At 42.0% G+C, this 24693-nt stretch overlaps 2 protein-coding genes across 5 annotated transcripts; both read left to right on the plus strand.

Annotated features, from left to right (window-relative positions):
• The first annotated feature begins 2156 nt into the window (after positions 1–2156).
• On the plus strand, positions 2157–7205 carry DUSP19 (dual specificity phosphatase 19). Its single transcript, XM_045032738.1, has 4 exons — positions 2157–2583; positions 3052–3098; positions 4833–4985; positions 6489–7205. Exons 1-4 carry the CDS (start codon positions 2358–2360, stop codon positions 6708–6710), a joined length of 648 nt encoding a protein of 215 aa, XP_044888673.1. The 5' UTR covers positions 2157–2357; the 3' UTR covers positions 6711–7205.
• Positions 7206–11625: 4420 nt separating this feature from the next.
• NUP35 (nucleoporin 35) lies at positions 11626–24470 on the plus strand. 4 transcript variants are annotated; one of them, XM_044978445.1, is made up of 10 exons: positions 11634–11809; positions 12595–12627; positions 12688–12765; positions 17638–17765; positions 19641–19701; positions 20359–20500; positions 21055–21124; positions 21219–21347; positions 23139–23303; positions 23776–24470. In XM_044978445.1, the coding sequence occupies exons 1-10, from the start codon at positions 11776–11778 to the stop codon at positions 23851–23853; spliced, it is 918 nt and encodes a 305-aa protein (XP_044834380.1). In that variant the 5' UTR covers positions 11634–11775; the 3' UTR covers positions 23854–24470. The 4 variants fall into 4 exon arrangements, with proteins under 4 accessions (XP_044834381.1, XP_044834382.1, XP_044834380.1 ...); XM_044978446.1 differs by lacking the exon at positions 23776–24470 and adding an exon at positions 22496–22653 and having other exon boundaries at positions 11626–11809; positions 12595–12765; positions 23139–23268; XM_044978444.1 differs by having other exon boundaries at positions 12595–12765.
• Positions 24471–24693: the final 223 nt, after the last annotated feature.

Here is a 24693-nt window from a genome sequence, read left to right on the forward strand (position 1 = left end):
TGAAATAGTTACCATAGGGACAACCACATCTTGTATGACTCCAGTGCTCATGATGCAGATCCCAGAGCATGACAAATATATTGTTCACATACATACACTTTGCAGCACATTCATCCCTTTCGGTAAACTAAAAACAGCAAACAATTTCATGTGTAGTGCTGACATCTGGTGGCTAAAGCAGCTGCAGCAATTATACACATTCCTCAGTACATAGATATATGCCTTCAATTAGTCAGCTAGGGATTAGCTGATTTTATGTTAACCCCGCCTCAAACACCTTTACTCAAAATGGAGACTCTGAATCAGATGTTAAGCCTGGATGGTAAACACTTGCACAGTTTTTGTTTAGTTCTGTCAGAAAGATGGAGGCTTAAAAGATTTAGGGCCCAATATTGCAGACTCTAACTCACATAAATAGGCCTTACACGCACACAAGGCAGATGTCATAGGTCACATGGGTTGATTTTTTTTAGGGGCACTTCTGGCCCAACCCCTTTCACCAAAGGTTTTTTTTCTATCCCTTTAAAGGCACCTCACAACATAAGCTGTGACCAGGGGCCAAAACACCAATGCAGCTCCAACCCAGCCCCCCCCCCCCAGCAGAGCTTTTGGAGATAGGGGTTCCTAGGACAGACAATGTCCAGCTCCAGCCCTACTCCTGGATCTCCATTAATTTCAAAGGGCCTGCTTGAGTATGCATTGCCGAATTAGGTCCCTATTTCCTGAATCAGTTTGGAATTTGAAATGCTACCTTCGCCCAACTAAAATACATGGGTAAAACAATGGTGTGGAACCTTGTCTGGGAGAAGAACAGCTCCACAAACATACCCTCCAATCAGAATGCCTGAAAGTGTGTGCGTATGAGAGTGAGTGAGGGGGAGATCAGAGATGAGAACATCCTTACCGCTCCCATTTCTATCTCTCATTATGATTACACCAGTGCTGTAAGCAAGAGAGTCCCATCCTGCTCAAGTTTTTGGTGTTTGCTCCATAAGATTCTGGAGAGAAATACTGAGATATAAAATCAGTCTTCATAACTATTCCATTTTGGTGCTTAAAGGTTTCTTTCCTGTAGGCATGGGATTTTTCCAATTACTATAGTTGGAGCTGCAGTGAAGACTCTGTTTAAATTATTATGGTTGACACCAGGTTACTCTGCAAATTAACACTAGTAGTTTCTGCAAGCTTTTTTTTTTCTTTTTTTGCACCATCCTTGGCCACACACTGTCATAAAGAACTTCTCCCCTAAATTATACAAATTACCTGAACACACATCTTAGCAGTCAGGGCATACAAGCAAAAAATATAGCTCCAGCCAACCATTTACAACAACAACAAATTAAACATAATGATATTCTAAAGACAGGCAGATTACAGACTGGTGGGGCAGTATGGGGAAGTTCACATACATAGCTGGTCAAAATTTTTCATTGGACAAAAAATGGGGCTTTTGTCAAAAAGGAAATTTCCACGTGAAATGGCTATTTTTGAAGAAATTGGTTGAGTTTCTCTTGGAAAACAAAGAACTGCAACTCCAGCAACCAGTTAGTCAGACTAAAGTTTCCACTCAAATAAAAAAATGTTGCTTGACTGCCCAAAAGTTTTTGGCTTTATGTTGCTGAAAACTGATTTGTTAACAATAGATTTCTGTTGCCAAAACCTGGAGGGGGGAGAAAAGAGTTTTCCAAAAAACAATTTTGTAGGAAAATGTCAACACAATGATCTCCTCCCCTATGCTTGTCAACATTTTTCACGGAAAAAAAATCACTTCCCAACTAGCTGTTGCCCACCTTTCTGTAACACAGGTAAATAACGGAGTTCAGTCCCCAAGCGTGTTGACTTGCAATGTTGACAAGCCCTGACTTCATCTGAAAATATTTTAAATTAAAACATTATAAATCACAATCCAGTTTTACAGCTTCCCCAATTATTTTACAAATAACAATTCTGTAGCAGTCGACACAATCAGCTAAACCAACACAACTAGAATACAGACAAATAACACGCGTGGTCAGATCAAAACATGATTGCCCAGAGCTCTTTTTCCTTGGTGCCTGGAGTGCTACAGCTGGAAAGCCAGCTAGCAGGAAGAAGAGATTGTAAACCAATCGGGGAACGCTTCTCTATGGCCAATCAAAAGCTGTCTTGCACAGCCGGTTTAGAACAATGAGGCTTAGGGTGGTTGCCTTGTCTGCTGCCTGCCCGCTCCAAGCAGCAAGGCGCTTGCTCGCTTGCTCGCTCGGTGCAGACTGTGCCAGAGGCTAAAGAGAAGGAGTTTGGCTTCACTGAGAAGAATTGCAGGCTGCTAGGTTTGCCTGCGTTAGGTGCTAGCTGGAACTAAGGTGCCTGCTCATGTAATGCACTCACTCACTCAGGAAATCAGAAGCTTCTCTAGGAAGAATCTTAAGAAGCAATGCACAAGGGTAACAACTTTAACGGGGAAGAGAATGATAGAGACATGGAAAGATGCCCGAATGCAGGTGGTGGAAGAAGCAGAGCCAAGTGATGGGTTCGGTTGTGGTTACGTACAAGACCTTAGCTTGGACCTGCAGGTTGGCGTTATTAAGCCCTGGTTGCTGCTAGGTGAGTCCGTATTTGAATTTAAATTTGCATCCCTGTTAAATGCCTGTTCCTGGAAGGGTCTGAGTACCAACCAGGGGGGTGCTTAGCTCCCACGAAAGTCAACTGGAGGTGGCGCCGATACACATCTTTCATAAAGTGCTCAGCACCGCACCATTCAGGATCAAGTTCCTTCCAAGAGATTGCTGTCTTGGCATTCATAATATGACTTTCTTCATGCTTGCCCTCTTGCGTTCTTGCTCACGTTGTTTTTATCCAGTTAAGCAGATGGAAAGTTGGATTTATTAAACTCAGATGAGAAGTTACTATACACAATGTAAACATATTTAGATTGCATTATTAAAAATAACTCATTGTCCCCAGGGAAAAACAAATAGCTAACTTCTTTTAAAATTAAGTAGGGTATTTGCTTTGTTTATATTTTGACAGCTCTGTGCAAATAATGCAATAATGAGCCCCTTCTCTTTATAGGATCACAAGATGCTGCTCAGGATCTGGAGACAATGAAAAAATATGGGGTAAGAAACTGCCTAACAATGACTATAGACTGTCTTATATTTAGCATTTGCTAGTGAGAATGCTTTTTTAATCATTAGAGAATGTTAGTTTTCTGACTTTTCCCTTTAAAAAGAGCTATATTTTATATCTAATTTAATGTTGCTACTCCAAAGCTTGCATCTGATCCATGCACACAATGTGATGGGTGTTTGTGGGTTTCACAAGAAATATGAAATTTCAAGATTAGCTGTGGTTTAAAGTTTGCTTTATTATAGAACAGATTATATGCATTTCAAACCGTGTATTCATCAGTCCTCAGATACTAAGCAGGGTCAATGAGCCTGCTCAGTGTTTGAATGGGAGATATTCAAGGGTGGGGGACGACATGGTCCTGAGTCTTTCCCCAACTTTGGTCCCTTTCTAGATCACTGGTGATCTAATGAGAGTGGAATGTACTCCAGGGGGATTCCCCTGCTGCAGGCCAATACTCTGGCAGTATAGGGACTTTATGGATAGCCTTGTGCCACCTTGCCATAACTTACAGTAGTCTCCAGCCAGGCCAGAATTCAGACAGCGCAAAAATGGCATAAGGCCATCTTTTCCCTGTCCTGCCTAGTCTGCACCTGCTGCACCATGAGGCCCCATGCTCCAGTAAGCAATGCTGGTGACTCAATAAGTACACTGTTAACCAGTTCTCCAATGTCCCAGCATAATGCTAGGGGACATTTTGCTGATAGAGGTGTTGCCTCCTCAGCTGTAGGGCTGGCTAATATATTGCAGCTAATTTTCTCTTCTATTCTTCTCCTGTGCTCTGCTGTCCCCCTCTTCTGTTTAAAACCCTTATGCTAGCTGGTGTAGTTAGGGTGTGGGCAACAGATATTCTCTCTTCATCCCCTGCCCAACAGATATTCTCTCTTCATCCCTGTGAGGGGAAGCAGTAGCTCTTCCATCATATGATTCAGCATGAGGGTGAAGGCCCATTGGCCAGATCTTTCCCCAGAGTGCCTAATACTGCTAGCAGGCAAAGGTCTGGTAGGGGACCAGTCAGCACACCCAGAGAGCAGAAGACCCTCACAGTCTTAATTTAATTTGGGCCCCCTCCAAATTCAGCTGGGATGTTTTTGCCTACTCATAGTCATTCAAGATCCCATGGCTCCTTTCTACAAGGTGTCAGTCTTGACAAATTCAATTTGGTTAATCAGATTCGACCAGCCTAAAAATTCCCTTAGTAGTTTATTGGATATGGAATTCTTCATACTCTTTCATTATCTGTTACATACTCTGGCTATGCACTATTAAATAGTAGGTTCATTTCCACCCCTGAGGTGGCTATGTTTCAGTGATAAGTGAGGGAATTCCTATAAGTAGTTTGCAAAGGATTTTGGGTGCCTTCTTTATGAAAGGAACTAGATAACCTAAGATGCAGACTTTAACCTGTAGCAACAACAACTTCTCAAAGATTCATTTTCAGAAGTTAACTTCTTGAAAAATCATCATTACCCTAATGCTTAATTCTTCTTTTGTTAAGATGGACTGAAGAAAACTGAAATGCTGCTTTATACATTTTAACACTATATATAAAATCTTAAGTGGATTCAAAAAGATAGTCAAATCAGAAACACAGACAGAATGTCTGAATAAAATTGAGTACTACTATTTGATGTTCCAATTGATGTCTGCTTAATGGATAATGCTATTTTTGTTCTTGTCCATTTTGCTTGTTGTTGTCATAAACTACCTTTTTTTTGGCTTAGGTTACTCATATCCTAAATGTGGCATATGGAATTGAAAATGCCTTCCCCAATGACTTTATATACAAGAATATTTCTATACTGGATCTCCCTGAGACTGACATCACATCGTATTTCCCGGAATGTTTTGAATTTATTGAGCAAGCTAAGATGCTGGTAAATCAACATTTCATACTATTAGTTATCCTGGGTATGTGGCAATAACTTAAAACAGTTTCCTCTGGTTAAAAAAACAAAAACACATCAATCATGCTTTTCTTAGAGTGATCAAATATTGTTTACTATTATCTACTAGATTTTTTTTTTTAGTGCAGTATTTCTTAATTCGATCTAGAGCAATGAGTGACTTCTTGATAAGCAAGTCTTAACATGGGTCCAGATCCCTCTTCCAGGAGTAAAACCTGCAGGGGAAAAGGAAAGCTCTATAAGCTTCCAGAATTCATCTATTAGGGAGGCAGAGTTTTGACATACCAGAGAAGAAACAGGGAGTTTGGCAGTGCCCCTGGAAATCAGTGGGATTTTTGCTGGCTTCCTCCAGTTGTCAGGGATACCTCAGCCTGCTACTGTCCCTTGAACCCTCCCTTAAAAGTGAAACACAGTAAACTATGAATTCAGCATAAAAATAGAGCACACGTTAGTAACTGTAACCAAAGGTCCTGATTCAGCAAACCATCCCCATTCAGCAAATATTTACTGAACAGGGATAGACATAAGTTTTGTGTTTAACTGCTTTGCTGAATCAGTGCCTAACTGCATGTCAAAATTCCTGTAAAAGAACAAAAGTAGGAAATAGGAGAAATAGGCAGCTTTCATTTCTGATATTCTGTTCTGTGTACATGCACTGGACTGATCTCATTTCTCCAGAAGTGTGAGACCAGGAAATCAGAACTGAGATCTACATAGCAAGTCTAGGAACAGAATTTTGCTCTGGTTTAGGTTGATTCCTTTTTCTACAAGAATTAAGGCAATGTCAGGGTAGAGAGGGGGGGAAAAAAGATGTCACATCTCATGCGAGAATTATTAAAAAGCTTGGCAGGCTCTACAGATAATCAAAGTCCTCTCTAATTGTTATATGTTGAATGGCCTGTATAAAATATAGTAATTGACTTTAACAGTGCAAGAAGAGAAAATGCCTTGATAGTCAAACCTGGTTCTGGCTTATTCCACCAGATCTATCATGTTAATTATTTACATAGCTTAGGATAAAGGAAGGTAACATTGCCCCATCCGCTTTTGTGTCACATAGTGTTCTTTCTTTCTGACATATCATTTACAAGTTACCTGAAACGGGGTGTCACTTAATGACCTCCTTCAGGTTTCCAGTTACGATTTCCACTTCATTCCTAAATGATACTTGCCAGCTTACTGCATGATACTTGCTCCACTTCAGAAGTTAATTTTCCAGTTACTTCTCTATAATCAGAAGTATTCTTATAAAGCCTTTCATGGTGGTAATAATATTTCTATACTGCAAGATGTTTAGGGCACTTTATCCTTGTTTGTAGGTATTGATATTTATACAATTGCTTAGAGCTAGGTGCTTTTAATAAACCTAAATAAACAGTAGGAAATGACAGATTTAATATATCACTGCCTGTATAATAGACAGTAGTAAAACAGTATCTCAAATTACTAATGTGTTTCATTTTTCTCTTGAAGGATGGAGTGGTGCTGGTTCACTGTAATGCAGGAGTTTCTCGTGCTGCCGCAATCATCATTGGTTTTTTAATTAATTCAGAAAGACTCAATTTTGCTAGGGCATTTTCTTGGGTGAAAAATGCAAGACCTGCTATCTGTCCGAATCCTGGCTTCATGGAGCAGCTTCACAAGTATCAAGAGTGCAGTAAAAAGGCAAATGGAAGCATAGATGATCACAAATGATAAAATAAGAGAGATGCATGCAACTATCTGTGTGGTTATTCTGTAACAAATGTGCTGGCATAGCATACCTTAAATGGTCATTTCTGAATTTAAATATCTATGTATGAGGGGAGGTTAAATTCCTTTCCCCCACAGTTCATTCTTCAGCTTTTTAGTCTAAATAGACTGTTACAGTAGTTGGTCCAGACATTCAGTTGCTAAGAGACCGGCTTTTTCCCTGATAGTCTTCCATTGACTTCAGAGATGATTTGGCCCAAGGACACATTTTTCCCAGAGTGGTGAGAAAATGATCAAACAAGTTCTGATTTGTTTGAAACATCAGGTGGAACAGAATGGTAGGTTTTCATTGAACTGTCTGTGGAGGTAGCAATAGAAAAAGAAAATAAAATGCAGGCTTTCATAATAAAGTGGCCCCATCTACTTTAATACCAAGTCCAACCTTTATCCAGTCTAGCGGGTTATAAAATCTAGATAATAAACTGTTCTTATAACAAACTGCCTCTGTTTTTTTTTCCTTAAGTTGACTTTGCAAGGTAAACAGGTTTTTATTGAATTCTGTGGGGTGGCCAGACAGTAAGGAGCCTTCTCTTCCCTCGCATCCTGTTCAGGGGTCAGCCACAAGCCTCCTTAAGAATAAAGGAAGTGCTTCCTGCTGGAGCTTTCAATGATACTAGTCTCCAAAGCAGGAGGGGGAAACTTACCTCTTCCTCTTTATCTCTTGCAACACATGGTATAGGTAGGCTTGCTCAAAAAAGAGTTTACTTTTTCAAAGAGTGCTGTTCTAATGTGCACTCCCCTGAAGCTGTCCACTCTGTAAGCCCCAGAATATGGCTAAAGACTTAAAACCTACAATGTTATGTACACTTCCTCACAGAACAAGGACAAAATACTGCCCTCATTTACACCCCTTCTAACCAGTAATATAAACTGGTTTAAAACTGAAGATGGAGATGACATAAAGAAGCAGTGCCAAAAACAGAAGTTTAAAGCTGAGATACCTAAAAGAGACAGGATGGTGGAACAATAAGTAATTTTTTCTTGAAAGTTCTTCATCTCGTCATTATCCTGCCAGCTCTCATAATTGACAAACCACTCAAAGTGAGAAATTCAAGAATAAATAGGTGTGAAAGGCTTTAAAAGATTAATTTATTTACCATAGGCAGTATTGTTGGTTTCATGATTCAACATTTCTGATCTCTTAATTTGCAGTAGAAATGAAATAACACAGGATTTGGGTGGGTCAAGTATAAATGTGTATGTAAAATGAGGGACAGCTGGGAGATTTGTTATAAATATATAACATGCCTGCCTTTGGGCACCGGCAACTTGACTTGCAGTATTTCCTACAATGGGTTTAGGAAATGCCACAGTAAATTTAATTATATTAAGCAGTAGGTATTGGTATTTTTAAAAGGTGGCCATTGTATTAGTGTCTCAGTATTAGTATGTATATTTTTGGCAAACTAATCTAAGTAGGAGCTTTTATCAAAAGCTAAACCAGAAAGTGTATCTCAAGCATATTATCAGTAATGTCAGCAATGTTCTCGCAGCTCAGTAGGATTTATTTTGTCCTAAACGTCCATGGTCCTGATCCTGCAAGCAGATCTACATGAGTGGAACCCTGGGCCCATGTGACGTTTTACTGAAGGCAGTGATGCTTCACATGGGTTCAAGAGTGGACTCACTTGCAAGATCTGAGTCTATATCTGTTAATTCCTGGAGACTCCAGGACAATCCTGGAGGGTTGGTCACCCTACTCACAGTGTTTGTCGTGTGTGTGTTACAGTTTCCAGGGCAGAGGTGACAGTTTGCTGTGCATGTTAGTCTTGGGTATGGGAGAGGCTGTTGTGGATGTTCATCTCCTGGGGGAGGGGGTGTAGGTAGGGTTACCCTTCCGCCCCCACACAAGGTAAGCCAGATGTAATCCCAACCACAAGGCAACTTCGCAACTCCCCCTTCAACAGTCACTTACAGTATCTAGTCACATATATAAGATTGATAACATCATTGAATGTGGTGTATGTTGCTGTGTGTGTGTTACAGTCTCATGGGATGGGGGTATTTGTGTGCGTTACACTCTCACAGGGTATACATGAGAGAGGTTGCTGTATGTGTGTTACAGTCTCGGTAGAGTTTGCTCTGTGTGTTACAGCCTCACAACACACCCAACAACCGCCACTTGGCCACCATGAGACTGTGACACACCCAACAACCCTTATCACCCCTATGAGACTGTAACATACCCAGCAACCACCACATGGCCACCGTGAGACTGTAACACACCCAGTAACCTCCCCATGGCCCACGTGAGACTGAAACACACCAGGCAACCTACCCTCACCTCCTGTGAGACTGTAACACACTCAGCAGCCCCCCCATCATCCTAGTGAGATTGTAATGCACCCAGCACCCTGTGAGACAAACACACCCAGCAACACTCCCCCATCATCACCCATCACCCCCATGAGAATAACACATCCAGCTACCCCATCACCCTCTGTGAGACTGTAACACGCCTGACTACCCCCATCATCCCAACTGCACACCCAGCAAACCCCAGTAACCTCTGTGACACTGTAATGCAGCCAGCAACTGTTGCTTCCTCCTCTGAGATGGTAACCTCCAGCAATCCCAGAAGACTAACACACACACAGCAACCCAATAACCCCACGTTCCATGAGATTGTAACACACACACACACACACACACAGAGCACTCTCTTGAATCCTGTGAGACTGTAACAGACACACAGAAACCTGCATGACCTCATACACCTGTGAGACTAACACACACATCCCCTCTCCCTTACAGTCTCACGGTGGCCATGTGGTGGTTGTTGGGTGTGTTACAGTCTCACGGTGGCCATGGGGTGGTGGTTGGGTGTGTTACAGTCTCACGGTGGCCATGGGGTGGTTGTTGGGTGTGTTACAGTCTCACGGTGGCCATGGGGTGGTGGTTGGGTGTGTTACAGTCTCACGGTGGCCATGTGGTGGTTGTTGGGTGTGTTAGTCTCACGGTGGCCATGTGGTGGTTGTTGGGTGTTTTACAGTCTCACGGTGGCCATGTGGTGGTTGTTGGGTGTGGTACAGTCTCACGGTGACGATGGGGTGGTTGTTGGGTGTGTTACAGTCTCATGGTGGCGATGGGGTGGTTGTTGGGTGTGGTACAGTCTCACGGTGACGGTGGGGTGGTTGTTGGGTGTGGTACAATCTCACGGTGGCCATGGGGTGGTGGTTGGGTGTGGTACAGTCTCACGGTGGCCATGTGGTGGTGGTTGGGTGTGGTACAGTCTCACGGTGGCCAAGGGGTGGTTGTTGGGTGTGGTACAGTCTCACGGTGGCGATGGGGTGGTTGTTGTGTGTGGTACAGTCTCACGGTGGCGATGGGGTGGTTGTTGGGTGTGGTACAGTCTCACGGTGGCGATGGGGTGGTTGTTGGGTGTGGTACAGTCTCACGGTGGCGATGGGGTGGTTGTTGGGTGTGGTACAGTCTCACGGCCATGGGGTGGTTGTTGGGTGTGGTACAGTCTCACGGTGGCGATGGGGTGGTTGTTGGGTGTGGTACAGTCTCACGGTGGCCATGGGGTGGTTGTTGGGTGTGGTACAGTCTCACGGTGGCCATGGGGTGGTTGTTGGGTGTGGTACAGTCTCACGGTGGCGATGGGGTGGTTGTTGGGTGTGGTACAGTCTCACGGTGGCCATGGGGTGGTGGTTGGGTGTGGTACAGTCTCACGGTGGCCATGGGGTGGTGGTTGGGTGTGGTACAGTCTCACGGTGGCCATGGGGTGGTTGTTGGGTGTGGTACAGTCTCACGGTGGCGATGGGGTGGTTGTTGGGTGTGGTACAGTCTCACGGTGGCCATGGGGTGGTTGCAGGGGTGGCTCTAGCCATTTTGCCGCCCCAAGCACGGTGGCACACCACGGGGGGGCGCTCTGCTGGTTGCCGGTCCCGCGGCTCCGGTGGACCTCCCGCAGGCGTGCCTGCGGATGCTCCACCGGAGCTGCGGGACCAGAGGACCCTCCGCAGGGACACCTGCGGGAGGTCCACCAGAGCCGCCTGCCGCCCTCCCAGCAACTGGCAGAGCGCCCCCCCGCGGCATGCCGCCCCAAGCACGTGCTTGGCGTGCTGGGGCCTGGAGCCGCCCCTGGGTGGTTGTTGGGTGTGCTACAGTCTCACGGTGGCCATGTGGTGGTTGTTGGGTGTGGTACAGTCTCACGGTGGCGATGGGGTGGTTGTTGGGTGTGGTACAGTCTCACGGTGGCCATGGGGTGGTTGTTGGGTGTGGTACAGTCTCACGGTGGCCATGGGGTGGTTGTTGGGTGTGGTACAGTCTCACGGTGGCCATGGGGTGGTTGTTGGGTGTGGTACAGTCTCACGGTGGCCATGGGGTGGTTGTTGGGTGTGGTACAGTCTCACGGTGGCGATGGGGTGGTTGTTGGGTGTGGTACAGTCTCACGGTGGCGATGGGGTGGTTGTTGGGTGTGGTACAATCTCACGGTGGCCATGGGGTGGTGGTTGGGTGTGGTACAGTCTCACGGTGGCCATGTGGTGGTTGTTGGGTGTGGTACAGTCTCACGGTGGCGATGGGGTGGTTGTTGGGTGTGGTACAGTCTCACGGTGGCGATGGGGTGGTGGTTGGGTGTGGTAGTCTCACGGTGGCCATGGGGTGGTTGTTGGGTGTGGTACAGTCTCACGGTGGCCATGGGGTGGTTGTTGGGTGTGGTACAGTTTCAAGGGGTGATGGGGGCGAGCTGGGTCTCACCACCTCGGAGCAGGGGGCATCTCGCCGGTGTAACGCGGCCGAGGGGCCAGGGTCAGGGCAGGGCACGAGGCAGAGGCAGGGATAGGGGCGTGGCTAGGGACGAGGCGAATGTCTGAGCGCGCCACCGTCACCACGCCTCTTCCTGCCCCTACGTCACGCTCCCCAAGATGGCTGCTGGGCACGGCAGGAAGTGACGCACCTAGCGCGCCCCGCGGCGGGCCGAATTTCCGCTCTATTTGAAAGTGTTCGCCGCGGCGGCGGTGGCTGCTGCTATTGTTTCCCGCGGTTCCGGGCCCTCAGCGTGATGGCCGCCTTCGCCCTGGAGCTGCCGCCGGCCGGTAAACAGGGTGTCGCGGGGCTGGGGGCGGCTCCGGCTGTTACCGCGGCGGGTGGTGCGGGGCAAGTCGCGGCCGGGGAGGGGCCGGCGTGTCAGCGGCCTGGCTCCCCGCCGTGTGCGGCGCTGCACGGCCCCGGCCGCGCTCTCCGCCTGGCCCGTGACGGTATCGCAAGGCCGCACCGGCTCTCCCGTGTCCCGGCGTTTAGCGCTGCCGTGCGGCTGCCTACAGGCCTGGCAGCGCCTGTGGCTCCCCGGTGCGAGAGCGGCTGCGGGGCTGGCCTGGGCAGGTCCCATCGTGGCTGCGGGATCGCAGCGCCGAGGAGCGCTTCCCTCGTGGCTGGAAGCTGCACACAAGCTACAGCAGCGCCGGCCCCCAGCGACTGTCTCTTGTGCAGTGACGTGACTGGGCCGGGCGACGCACCGAGGCCGGGAGCGGGGCTGGCATTAGGCCCTGGAAGTTCCTGGGTCCCTCCCTGCAGTGTGAGCGCTCTGTGCTGCAAAATGAAACGAGGAGCAGGAGGAAAGTAATATGTAAAGTTGCTTATTATTTCTTTAAAGTGATAAGAAATAACAGCTGCTATGGTCACTGAACATGCAGGTTTAGCTGGTATTGTTTCTGATTATAAAAGTAAATCCGTAATGAGGAAAGTTCTTTCATATCAATTTCACAGAACTAATTTTAACTTTCTTGTAATTTTCCATCAGACAAATTCTTTATCCTTAGGAACTGCGGTATGTTGAATCACGAACATTTCTAGATTCTTAAATTTTGTTTTACTAATACAGGAGCTGAACCAATGACTCTTGGTTCCCCCACCTCTCCAAAGCCAGGAGCTGGTGCTCAGTTCCTACCTGGATTTTTAATGGGCGATTTACCAGCTCCAATGACTCCACAACCTCGCTCTTTAAGTGGCCCTTCTGTTGGTGTGATGGAAATGAGGTCTCCTTTACTTACAGGTGAATACATTTTACTATGAAGCCTTTTGTAGAAGTAGCTGTGTATTTTTTTTATTTAAAAAAAGGCTAGCTTTGATTTACCAGTCCAGTGATTTTTTGTTACAAATTTGAGTCTCCATCATTTTCCAAACTGTAGTTGCTAAAGATGGCCCTAGACATACTCAAATTAATTTGAATAGCCAATTATTGCAAATAAGTTTTGAACAAGTTTCATGGTGATTTAACTATGACTGTTTCAATCTAACAAAATTTCCTCAAGAAGTATAATGTGAGTTTCTGCTGGCATAGGTTCAATCTGAGGTTGGACATTTGACTTGTCAAAAATAATTGGTCAGTTAAGTGGTCATAAATGGTCAAATATTTTAAAGTGCTAATTAATGTAACTGGTAAAGTGAAAGCAACTTGAGAAATAAAAATTATAGCACATAGGGATTTTTGTCGATATGAAATAGTATACTGCTGGCATAAATAGCTCTAGCAAAGTATGATCAAATTTGCTTTCCTGGTCAGAGGGTACATTATCCAAAAAAACCCAATAACTGATTTGACAAACATCTGAAGCCTTTCTAGGAGTAGGAGTTTTCAATGCTCAGCCAGCTAGAGTAGCAAAAATCTTATTAGAGGATGAAGAAATGGAATTAGCTTGACTTTCAGAAAAGAAAAAAGTGGGGGTTTATTTACACAAGTATTTAATGAGGGTTGGTTGTTTGCTTTGTTGAAGGTGGGGGAAGTGTTGTGGAAAGTGTTAATAGGTATGATACTTTTGTTTAAGGGAGAGGCTTACATGGCTGAGGATCTTTCCTCTGAGGAAGGAGGTTTAATGAGTGGATGCTCCCTCCCATATTCCCTTTTTAATTTCTGTAAATTTGTTTAGAGTGTAAAATCTTCAGGAAAGTAACCATATATTTATCTTGTTTTAATGTACATTGTAAACAGTCATGTGGATTGATGGTGTGGTACACAAGTAAAGATATACATAGAGTATTTGTTCTAGAAGATTCCAGTAAATCAAGATGCTCAGCTGTCAGTTAGTTCACTTTTTCCCATACTCCTTTAAGTATGTCTACACTGTGGGGACTACAGTGATATAGCTATGGCTATGCTGGCATGCTGTGGTAGTGTAGACACCGCTTACAGTGACACGGATTTTCTGTAGTTTTAGGAACACCATCTCTCCAAGTGACAGTAGCTAGGTTGATGGAAGCATCTCCATCACCAGAGGTTAGGTAACTATGCCGGTCAGCATTGGAGGTGGATTTATCACAACACTAAGCACCATAGCTATGTTAACCTAAATTTTAATTGCAGACCAGGTATGAGTGATCAAGACCTTAAGCAGGCTTCTTACAGATGGCACCATCATGCAGTCAAAAAGGTAGTTCTACTGCCTACGTCAGGCTGGCCAGAGCTGGGCCAGCTGGAGCGGCCTCGGTTAACTGGTTAACCAGTTAAACAATTAAAATTATATTGTTTACATCCCTAATTCAATCTATACTAAAGGGAGTTTGGTTTCCCACAGGTAGATTGCTGGTAAAAGTAGCTGCTCTGCTAGTTGGGAAGTTGTTTGATCAAAGCAGTGATCTGTTGTGCTAGCACAAATAAAATGAAGCTTTTGGAAACTCTTGATTTTAAAATACTATATTTTTAAGGAAGACATTACTAGTAAATCTGCTTGAGAAATTGTACATAGATAAAACTGTCATTGGGGAAGAACTAAAAATCCTTTTCAGAATATGTCGGGGTCTCTGACTGTTTGTTTTTGTGAGGTGCCTGTTAGCTCCATTAGATGAAGGCTGTCAAGTTAAATTGGGCATATATGGGAAAATTATTGATTACATAGGCATTACTGATTACATAGGCATGTAGTGAGTAATGTATATCTACTGTTTTCCCTCCTGGCTACTGGGAAAATTGTATGATTCTGTTCTCCATCCTGACATCTGGGTGGGTGGAAGAGGCTTTACCCCTCTCTCTGCTCTTACCCAGAGGAATGCAATACTATGTCAGCTTTTCTTCCTTCCTTAGACACACTTACCAGCTTCTACATCTCTAAATCAATGTATTCAATGTCCCAGATGAAGTAGGAAATATTTGTTTCACTGAATCAACTGCATGGGTATAGTGTGAGTAGCACGCTAGTGCCACTGGGCAAAGGTTCCATTATGGAGGAGGGGGTTAAAGGTGCAGAATGCAGTACTGACATGTTCTGTCCCCTTTGAGCTATTGTGTCAATATTTCAGTATAACTGGTCTAAATATCACTTTGGACTGAAATGTGCTGTAACTTTCAGCTAATGAACTAATTGATTAGCTTTTTTAAAGTGTTCATAAATAGAAATTTCAGCAGTTTATGTTGCATTGTCTGTTAAGGACTTGGGGCTCCTGATTTTCTTAAAATACAAACTCTTCAGAAAATTACCAAAACAAATTTAGAATAACAATGTAGATTTAATTTAATCCTCCAAAATTAGGAGTTACTGCAATAGAGAATAAATTGCCACAAATTTGACACCCAACAAGACAGTGAAAGTAGGGCTTCCATCTAAGTCTTGAGGGATGGTTGGAGGCAAGCCATCAGATAGTCTAACTGGAAGACCCAAAATGGGGCAAGATTGAACATGTCATCTTAAATTTGGGTTAATTTAAGAGATGAGTAATCTGGAGGCATTAATTTGTTCTTTATAGCAACTTCTGGACATTTTGAGCTATTAAAGTATAAATGATTGGAGGACTTTCGGAGTATGTCTAACCAGAAGCTGGGAAGTGTGATTCCCAGCTCAGGTAGATGTATATGTGCTAGCTCTGCTTGAACAAGCACCTAAAAAAAAAAAAAGGTGGCTGCAACAGTACAAGCAGAGTCTTGAACTAGCTGCCCAAGTACAATCCTGCCTGATGTCCTCAGAGCATGCGTGGCTGGCTATCTGTTGAGGGAACACACCTCATCAAACCCCTCAATTGATGTATAGATATACCCACTGCTTTCTGCAGCTCACAAATAATTCATTCATAGGGAGTCTTGTAGTGCAGGATTGAGAAATATATTTGAATTGGATAGCAATAGAAGTTTAGTTTAGATATTATTGACTTACCGAGTTCCACATGCACAGCTATTCTCTTGAGCATGCCCATGTAAATGTTCTCTTGGGTGCATCAAGGTTCTTTAAATCAGTTTAATTTCTTGAGCTGCTCTTACTATATCCGTGTGTTGTGGTGGCACCCAGAGGCTCCAGTCAGATTTGTGGTCCTGTTTTGGTTGATGCTGTATAAATTCATAGGCAGTTAGTCTTTGCCCCAAAGAGCTTACAGTCTAATTTATGACCTAACACAAATGTTACCAATTGGAGGGAAGAGATAATTTGAGCAATGATAATGAGATAGGTAAGGTGTGCATGCAGTTAAACATTTCAAAATCCTTGATGATTACTCATATAGATGTCTTAATCTCCCGTGGCCCTTTGTTGTTGATTAAGCTCTCATGATGTGTTCTGTTTCATGCTGTAGTGCAGTTGGTTAACATAAAATGACTGTTGCGAATACTACATTGTTACTCTGCCATAAAACAGCAAGAGGTAACTGGAAATATAGTTGTTAAATAACATGAGAAATTAGAAAATGAAAAGGAACATCTAAATGATTTGGGTTAGATGGGTTTAGAACAGGGGTCGGCAACCTTTCAGAAGTGCCGAGTCTTCATTTATTCACTCTAATTTAAGGTTTCGTGTGCCGGTAATACATTTTAACATTTTTAGAAGGTCTCTTTCTATAAGTCTATAATATATAACTAAACTATTGTTGTATTTAAAGTAAATAAGGTTTTCAAAATGTTTAAGAAGCTTTATTTTAAATTAAAATACAGCGTCCCCTGGACCGGTGGCCAGGACCCGGGCAGTGTGAGTGCCACTTAAAATCAGCTCGAGTGCCGCCTTCGGTTTAGAAGTTCCTCTAACTTTGACATTGCAAAAATCAGTGCAGTTGTTATAAACTGATCCTAGAGAGTAGTCTTACGTCTTTAGGTAGTGTAGTTCATGACTATTTAAAAAAAAATAAAAAAAATCTGTGATTATCCTGTTGTACATTCATACTATGGTAATCTTAGTGCAAACAGTCCTCAAATCCTGCTATTGTACTATATCCAGATACATTAGGCATCTAGCATTTCATATGTTGTCCAAGCATCAACAATGAAACCAAGTGACAAATTAGGGTTGGGATGTTTGTATTACGAGCTTAATATTAACACTTGTACATTAATACTATTTTTCTGACAAAGTACATAGACCACACTCTGACAATGTCCACAGAAATGCAAAACAGAACTCACAATTTAAAGTCACTTCACTTTCTGTGAGTGGATAGTAGTAATCAAAACTCGTGTCATATAATCTTTGTAGTTATTGGATATATTCCCCTATTGCTGTAGTGTTGTGCCATACAGTATTTTTTTCATGCTGTGTTCTGTATAACTTTAAATGTTATAAGCAGCAAATGCATTGCCACTGGAAGACCATTGGGTAATTATTAGGGACTGGGTTTTGATATCCTTCCTCATGTTGAGTAGTACTCTGTAAAATGCCCCATTTACTTCAATGGGACAACTGAAGGAGTTAGTGCTACTCAGAGTGAGTGATAGTGTCAAAATCTGGCCCTTTGATCTAGCCGATTCTGAAACAAGTGTACAAGTGGTTGAACAGTCTGTTCTTAATTTACAGAAATTAGGTGTCGAGGGAGGGGTGGGGCGGACAATTAAACTAACTGGACAGTCTGTGATCAGATGATTGCTAAGTGTTTGAATGTCAAAAGGCTAGAGTTTCAAAATTAATCTGGTGGAGTAAATGGAAATGATAGGCTTTCTACTTGCTCCTTTCCGTTGCAGGTGGATCTCCTCCACAACCAGTAGTTCCTACACATAAGGATAAAAGTGGTGCTCCCCCTGTTAGAAGTATATATGATGAATTATCTAGTCCAGGACTTGGATCTACACCTCTAACCTCAAGAAAACCAGTAAGTGGTAATCTTAAAGGTTAGTTGCAAAGCTAAACTGAAACTTGAGTTAACTTAGGTAGTGAATGTCTTTACTTCCCAGGTTGAGTGCAGGCATTTGATTCATACAATTTTTATTTCAGTGTTTAATGCCTCTCATGCTCTGGTTAGTGAGGGGCTTCAGCTCCTGAATCTTAACTTAACTCAATTTTCACTTTAGTCTGGTTACCTTAATCTGACAGACAAGCACTGCAATATTAGCATGTATCTCCTTTAGTTTTTTCTCTCTTCCTCCATATGACTTTGGAAGGTGAAATATGAAATCAAGGAATTTCTCTTGAAACAAAACAGTCACGTGTCTTCCATCAGACCAGAAGTTACATATCTTTACATGTTTGTCACACTTTAATTAAGACTTAAAATACAGGAAGACAAAATATTTCTAATTTTTTTTGGGTATCAATAATGCAACAAAAAATTAGCATAAATGAGATGGCAGCATTCTGTCGCAGCAATGGGGCACTGCCAGCAATAGCAAGTCATCTTCATGCTTTTCAGTTAAATTCTATTGAGTGAAATGCCTGGTTAAACTTTCAGTTTCTGAAGTAGGCCATCATCAACAGGCCAGAAGTAAGATTTCTGGAAGGTCAATTCAGTAACCTGTCACTCAGCCTCTTGATTCGTAATAAGAGAGCAAATACTTTCACTAGAAAACTCTTCTGTTAAAGAGAACTGACTTAACTCTATTGATTTGTACTTGATTCTGCATAGAACATAGGCATGTTTTCTGGCATAAGGATCTTAAATTGAAAATAAGTTATTTTATGAAGGGGAGAAGCCACTAATGTAGACTGAAGGGCTGGAGACTTCCCAGAATGCATACCAGTTCTTTCACTATAGTTAATAGCGCCTGTTAAATTTAAAAGTACTTCTGTTTTCTTAATCATATTTTGTATTTAAGAAAAAACATGCTGCCTTTAATGTTGAAAGTGCATTGTTGAAGCCCTTACTTAAAAAACTAGGTGTCTCAAAAGGAAATGTCAAACTTCTGAATCCTCTCTTTCAATTTGGAAGAGGGTAAAGAAGAGAATAGCTAGCATAGGGTAAAAGTCATTCAGGGGTCGGTAATCCAACTGAGTGTTCTCGTCATACCACAGATGTTGCCGAAGCTTACAACTGAGTGAAGGGAAGGGGACATACTAACTTAAAGAACTGATAGACACAAGTGAGGCCTCTCATTTGATATGTTTTGTGAATATTTATTAAGCTGTTGCAGTGAGTTATGTTTACTTAACTCTTCAAAATAATGAAAGGTCTTTGGGTATAGATGCAAAATACTTATTCATTCTTAGCAAAACATCGCTGTTTATAGGAGAGCTGACTTTTACTTGAGTAGTTCAGAGGCCCCTCAATCTGTGGTGTGCATAAATGTCCCTATTTTATGATAATTGGTTGCTGTCTAGATGGCAACTGCCTTATGAACAAATTTATAAGCAGTGTACTATTCACAATGTTTCCCCAATGTGAAATAGTTACTAGGGGAGTTCACTGTGTAAAAGAATAGGAGTTAGATACTTAGTCAGAAGACCTGTAGTCAATTGCACTTTATTCCACAAGGATAAACATTCATTCATTATCTACCAATTGAGGGTTATTTGGATATACAAGGAATTTACTAGGTTATATGAATTATAGCATGTTAGGATCCGCTTAATGGGTTTGCACAATTGTTTCACTAGCTGCAAGCAGAAGAATATTTGGTTTAAATTGATATTGGGGCAAAAATTTAACCTTTTCTCCTGATTTTTAACAATTGGGTTGAAAACTGGTCTTTTCTTTTCATAGTCAGTATGTACCTGCAACTATGATTTGTTACTTTTCTGTATTTTAATGCAGCCCAGCTATTCTGTAACGCAGAGTCCATTGGTTGGAACTATGCCAGCAACCCCTGGAACAGGTAGACATCCTGTCAAATTGCTTGCTATACTTCTGTTAGCATGGTAGAGGGCCAACTCTGTCTGAACTCTTTCACTTTTTTTGTAAATTTGCCTTGCAAATAAGTAGCATTCTTTCCGCTTGCAGGCGATAAATGTGAGCAGGAAAGTACTGCCTTGTTTGTTGTTACAATACTGCAGCCAGAACAAGAACTATGCGGTAGAACTCCTTCTGCTGTATTGAACACAGAGGCAGAAGTGGCTGCTTTTAAGCAATACTATGGAGGATGAGACTTGGTGCCACCATTCTAAAGCCTCCTCATTTCCTTGTATGAACCCAGCGGCGTCTTGTAAAGCTTTCTGCTGGGTTCTTTGTTCCCACAGTAGCCTCTGCACAGTAGATGCAGGATCAGGATTTGGCCCCATTTCTAGCAGCAGCCAACGAAGGTGTGGTAAGTAGCTCAGTCACAGAGCTTAGCAACGTGTTTTCAAATTTCACTAGTCTGAAGCGTGAGTTAATGTTGTTCTACTGTGTTTATGAAAATAAATCACCTAATTTTTCCTACTAAAATAATCTTGATATCAAATTTATACTCTTAGGTGCCTAGCTTTCTACACTACTCTGACTAGCTTAGTTACAATAGCAATTTATTGAAACCAATCCTATTTCAATTTAACAGCCACAGGTGTATTTAGTCCTGCAAGTATTGGACAGCCCAGAAAGACTACACTGTCTCCTGCTCAGCTGGATCCTTTCTACACTCAAGGGGATTCTTTAACCTCAGAAGACCATCTCGATGATACCTGGGTAACTGTATTTGGGTGAGTGATCTGCAGCATTTTTCTAAGAAATCTAATGGCAAAGTCCTTATTTGGCTATTCTGTTTGAGTACCAGTACATATAGATGTACAAACTATACATATAGTATTCAGTGATGTATGAGTTTTAATTACTTTAATTTTCTACACTACAGTACACTGAAATTTAACTTGCTTCTTAGGAAGTGGGTGAGAGTGGGGAGTGCAAGGCCAGAAAGAAGCAGCAGTAGGACATTGTGTTGGAGTACTAGCAATCACAGGACTCGATCCTCAAAGCCAGGAGACAGCAAGTGAATACATCTGCTAAACAGTAAAGTGGCTTCCTTAGGAAATCTGCACATCATTCTCTTCATGCAAAAGTGTAGATGATGATGAGCCAATAAGATCTAGAACATTCTGTTATCTTAAATACTGTTTCAGAACAGTTCGGCTGATGATGTACTTTTGGGAATTCTGCCAAGGATATATATTTCAGCAAAACATTATAGAATATTTGGTGTGTTTTATAATAGTTTCTCACTGAACAGCATTTTGAGTATCTTGTCTGTTGCTTTCAGGTTTCCTCAAGCATCTGCTTCCTATATTCTACTACAGTTTGCACAGTATGGAAACATATTAAAGCATGTGGTAAGTCTTATGTTGACTATCTCCTAAAAACATATGGTAATTTGTTCATTCTTCAAATACTAAATTTCACTACTTCCAACCAAAACCGAGACAGATGTCCAATACAGGAAACTGGATGCATATTCGGTATCAGTCCAAACTGCAAGCCCGGAAAGCCTTAAGCAAAGACGGAAGGATTTTTGGTGAATCTATCATGATCGGAGTCAAGCCTTGTATAGATAAAGTAAGTTAGCCATCCATTCTGTTTGGAATGACAAATTAAATTACAAGGCATCTTTGTTTTGGTCTCTTCCTTGCTTTTTCTTTTCCAGAAGCATGTAGATGGGTGGGGGGGGGGGGTTAGGGTTCATATGTTAAATCAGGTGGCATACATCAGTAATTTGCAGTAGTAGAGTCCTTTGTTATCTGAGTACTTAACATGGAAACTAGAACGGTGTACAGCAGTGTTACACCACACTTAAGGCTGTGAAGTGGGTATATTAATTCATCTAAAACTGCAGGGGAAATGTAGCTGAGTAGAATGCATTTACCCGAGTTGGAATTTGATTCACTAGGATTAACACTTTGCTGGTTACTAACTACTACATTTAGTAGTTCTGCAATTTCACATTTGAGTTCCTTCAGTACTCTTGGGTGAATACCATTTGGTCCTGGTGACTTACAACTTTTTAGTTTATCAGTTTGTTCCAAAACCTTCGCTAAATGATACCTCAATCTGGGACAGTTCCTCTGATTTGTCACCTAAAAAGAATGGCTCAGGTTTGGGAATCTCCCTCATATCCTCAGCCATGAAGACCGATGCAAAGAATTCATTTAGTTTCTCCACAATGGCCTTATTGTCCTTGAGCGCTGCTTTAGCATCTGGATCATCCAGTGGCCCCACTAGTTGTTTAGCAGGCTTCCTGCTTCTGATGTACTTAACATTTTTTTTTTTTACTATTCTTTTTGAGTCTTTGGCTAGCATATATACTTTGGCAACTATATATATCCCCATCCAAAACAGTACAGACACACTTTGTAATTGTCTCCTCTACACTAAGAGGAAAGCACGCCTACCTGTTTAAATGTCAATTCCTGCAGCACTCTGGCTATCTTGGCAGTCTTATCTATATACTTGCTTGAGCTGACTGTGCTGTCAGATGTAATGGGGTTCAAGTGTGGCTGTAAACCATCTAAAGCGAAGAGTTAACCTACATACCAGATTAAAGGGGGTGAGGGATGAGCAGGAATACTGTAGGACTGGGGAAATACAACTGAATGGGAGTAGGCGAACGAACGATTCTGCTCAGAAAATCCTCTAAACAGGACTGAGACCTATTCTTGCCCCAGCTCTAATGGGCTGGCTGTCAAGAAGCTTGTCTTGTGTTGCAGAATCAAAAAATAAAAGGAGGAAAAAAAAAATCTTTGGAAAGACAAAATATAAACCTCTGTTCTGGAAAAAGCCATCGGATCACTAACTCTACAGATAACCCAGGATTGTTTGGCAGTAGACTCATGGAAGGATGAAGGGTTGAGTTGACACTACCCAGGTTTGAATCATAACATTTAGGTATTTAACACCCAAAATTGGACCCACTACAAGCTTGTTGAGACTTGCTTTTAGTTTATTTATAAATCACTAAAATCATGTTGTTGTCTGTACTGTTTTCAGATTTGGTCATGATGTTATCTCGAAGGCTAGTAAATCATTAGTTCACCACTAGCTTATACTAGCATCATTCAGTTCTTTTAAATGAGCATTTTTCTTACTGCTGCTCTGTGCATTAATGTTCATTGTAGAACATGTACTGGTAGTTCAGTGTCTGGTACACTGTCTGTAAATATCTTACATACTCTTCATTGAATACATAATGGCAACTTTATTAGAGTCCTGGTCCAACTTGAGCTACTGGGTTATTACTTTTTGTCAGATCAAATCCAGTTACTGCATTAACTGGAATTAAACTGATATGCACCTAGTATTTGCTTACAGTTTATTGACATTTAAATAGCCTATTTCCCCCTCTCTTTCAAGAGTGTGATGGAAAGTTTTGACAGAGGCTCTGCATCCTCCATGTCTTCAGTCTTCACGCCACCGACAAAAACCTTAGGCACACTGATGCAGCCTGCAAGTACTCCAAGGATTTCTACAATGAGACCTCTTGCAACAGCATATAAAGCTTCCACTAGTGACTATCAGGTATTCTGAGAGGGTAGAGAGCGACAAAGGTTACAAAATACTTAAGCAGATTTCCAAAAAAGGAATTTGTATTTTTCTTGACTTTCTCAAGGTAAACTGCAACAGAAACAACCAAGCGAAAAGACACACTGAATGCATGTTTGTAGTTTCTGTACTGAGTAGTGGGGACATCAGCACATCGTTCTAGACGTAACTCATTTTTCATCTCCACCTGTACTTTGCTCCTTTCCCACTTGTCAAGGCAGTTTTTTTCAAACTTGCCTACATAGCTTTTTGACAGATGGATAGGCTTTCAGAATGACTTTTTTTTTTAAGAAGGCCAGCTTCTTACCTCATCTGTTCATTCCAAGAAGTTGAATTTGTGTTGAGACCAATAGATGCCCAGCTTTACAGTCATAGTAATTCTAAGGGCTCGGGTGTGTCAATAGAATGAATGCATGCTGGCTGACCAAGTGTTTTCTGTTTCTTCTAGGTGGTTTCTGACAGACAAACCCCAAGGAAAGATGAAAGTATTGTATCTAAAGCTATGGAATACATGTTTGGCTGGTAATAAGCAATGGAAAGTATTACACTAAAACACAGGGCTACGAATAAACTGCCAGCTTCCTGGTTAGTTGTATAACCACTCATGGCAGTATTTCAGCTTCCCTTCATACCAGTTATGCCTTCTGAGAGGAGAATTCAGCATTCATTGTTTGCACTTTAAATGATGGCAATGTACACAGCGTTTTAAGATGTTAATCTTAAACTAATCAGTGTAAATACAAGTGGTCTCTTGCTGTTTGTGCTCTAGTGATTGCATGACTTCAGGAAAAAAGTCAGTACTGATTTGCTATAAGTTATGGAATTGTGTTAATTATACTTTCCAGTAAAGTGAGAATGTATAAATGACAACTCAGTTCACTGTTTCCCAATAATGTAACAATGTTTCTTAATCTTTTCTGGAAAGATGGTAAGTGTTTTGCAGGATGAACACTATGTATTCTAGTAAAATAAGGGATTTTTCTTGGGCTACCAATTTTAAAATGAATGTTAAATTTTAATTTGGATGCTGTTTAATACTTCTCTGTTTATATAAAGTTCATCTGGGAATCCCATTCTAAATGTTCATAACAGCCTTTTAAACTTTTTAACTTACATTTTCCTAATAAAATTTAATTAAGAGTTTGCCAAGTTGAGTTCTTTTAAAAGCTTGCGTGACCCATGTGTTCATGAACTTCCCATTTGTCTCACAGATTTGAGCCAGGCATATTGCATGTACCACCTGAACTTACATGGCACTGTATCAGGGTTGAGGTAGCCAGTAAACCAAATGAGTGAATTTAATTTGCGTAAATTGGAATTAGTAACACTATTAAGATTTAAATTGGCAGCTACTAAGAAACTAATA

This window comes from Mauremys mutica, chromosome 10, assembly GCF_020497125.1.
Source record: "Mauremys mutica isolate MM-2020 ecotype Southern chromosome 10, ASM2049712v1, whole genome shotgun sequence".
Lineage (NCBI taxonomy): Eukaryota > Metazoa > Chordata > Testudines > Geoemydidae > Mauremys > Mauremys mutica.

Coding starts and splice junctions, on each gene's coding strand:
- DUSP19 (XM_045032738.1), top strand. CDS start 2,358: ATGCACTCACTCACTCAGGAAATCAGAAGCTTCTCTAGGAAGAATCTT. Junction 3,099..4,832: donor AGACAATGAAAAAATATGGG/GTAAGAAACTGC, acceptor TTTTTGGCTTAG/GTTACTCATATCCTAAATGT. Junction 4,986..6,488: donor TTGAGCAAGCTAAGATGCTG/GTAAATCAACAT, acceptor TTTCTCTTGAAG/GATGGAGTGGTGCTGGTTCA.
- NUP35 (XM_044978444.1), top strand. CDS start 11,776: ATGGCCGCCTTCGCCCTGGAGCTGCCGCCGGCCG. Junction 20,501..21,054: donor ACCTGGGTAACTGTATTTGG/GTGAGTGATCTG, acceptor TGTTGCTTTCAG/GTTTCCTCAAGCATCTGCTT. Junction 21,348..23,138: donor TCAAGCCTTGTATAGATAAA/GTAAGTTAGCCA, acceptor CTCTCTTTCAAG/AGTGTGATGGAAAGTTTTGA.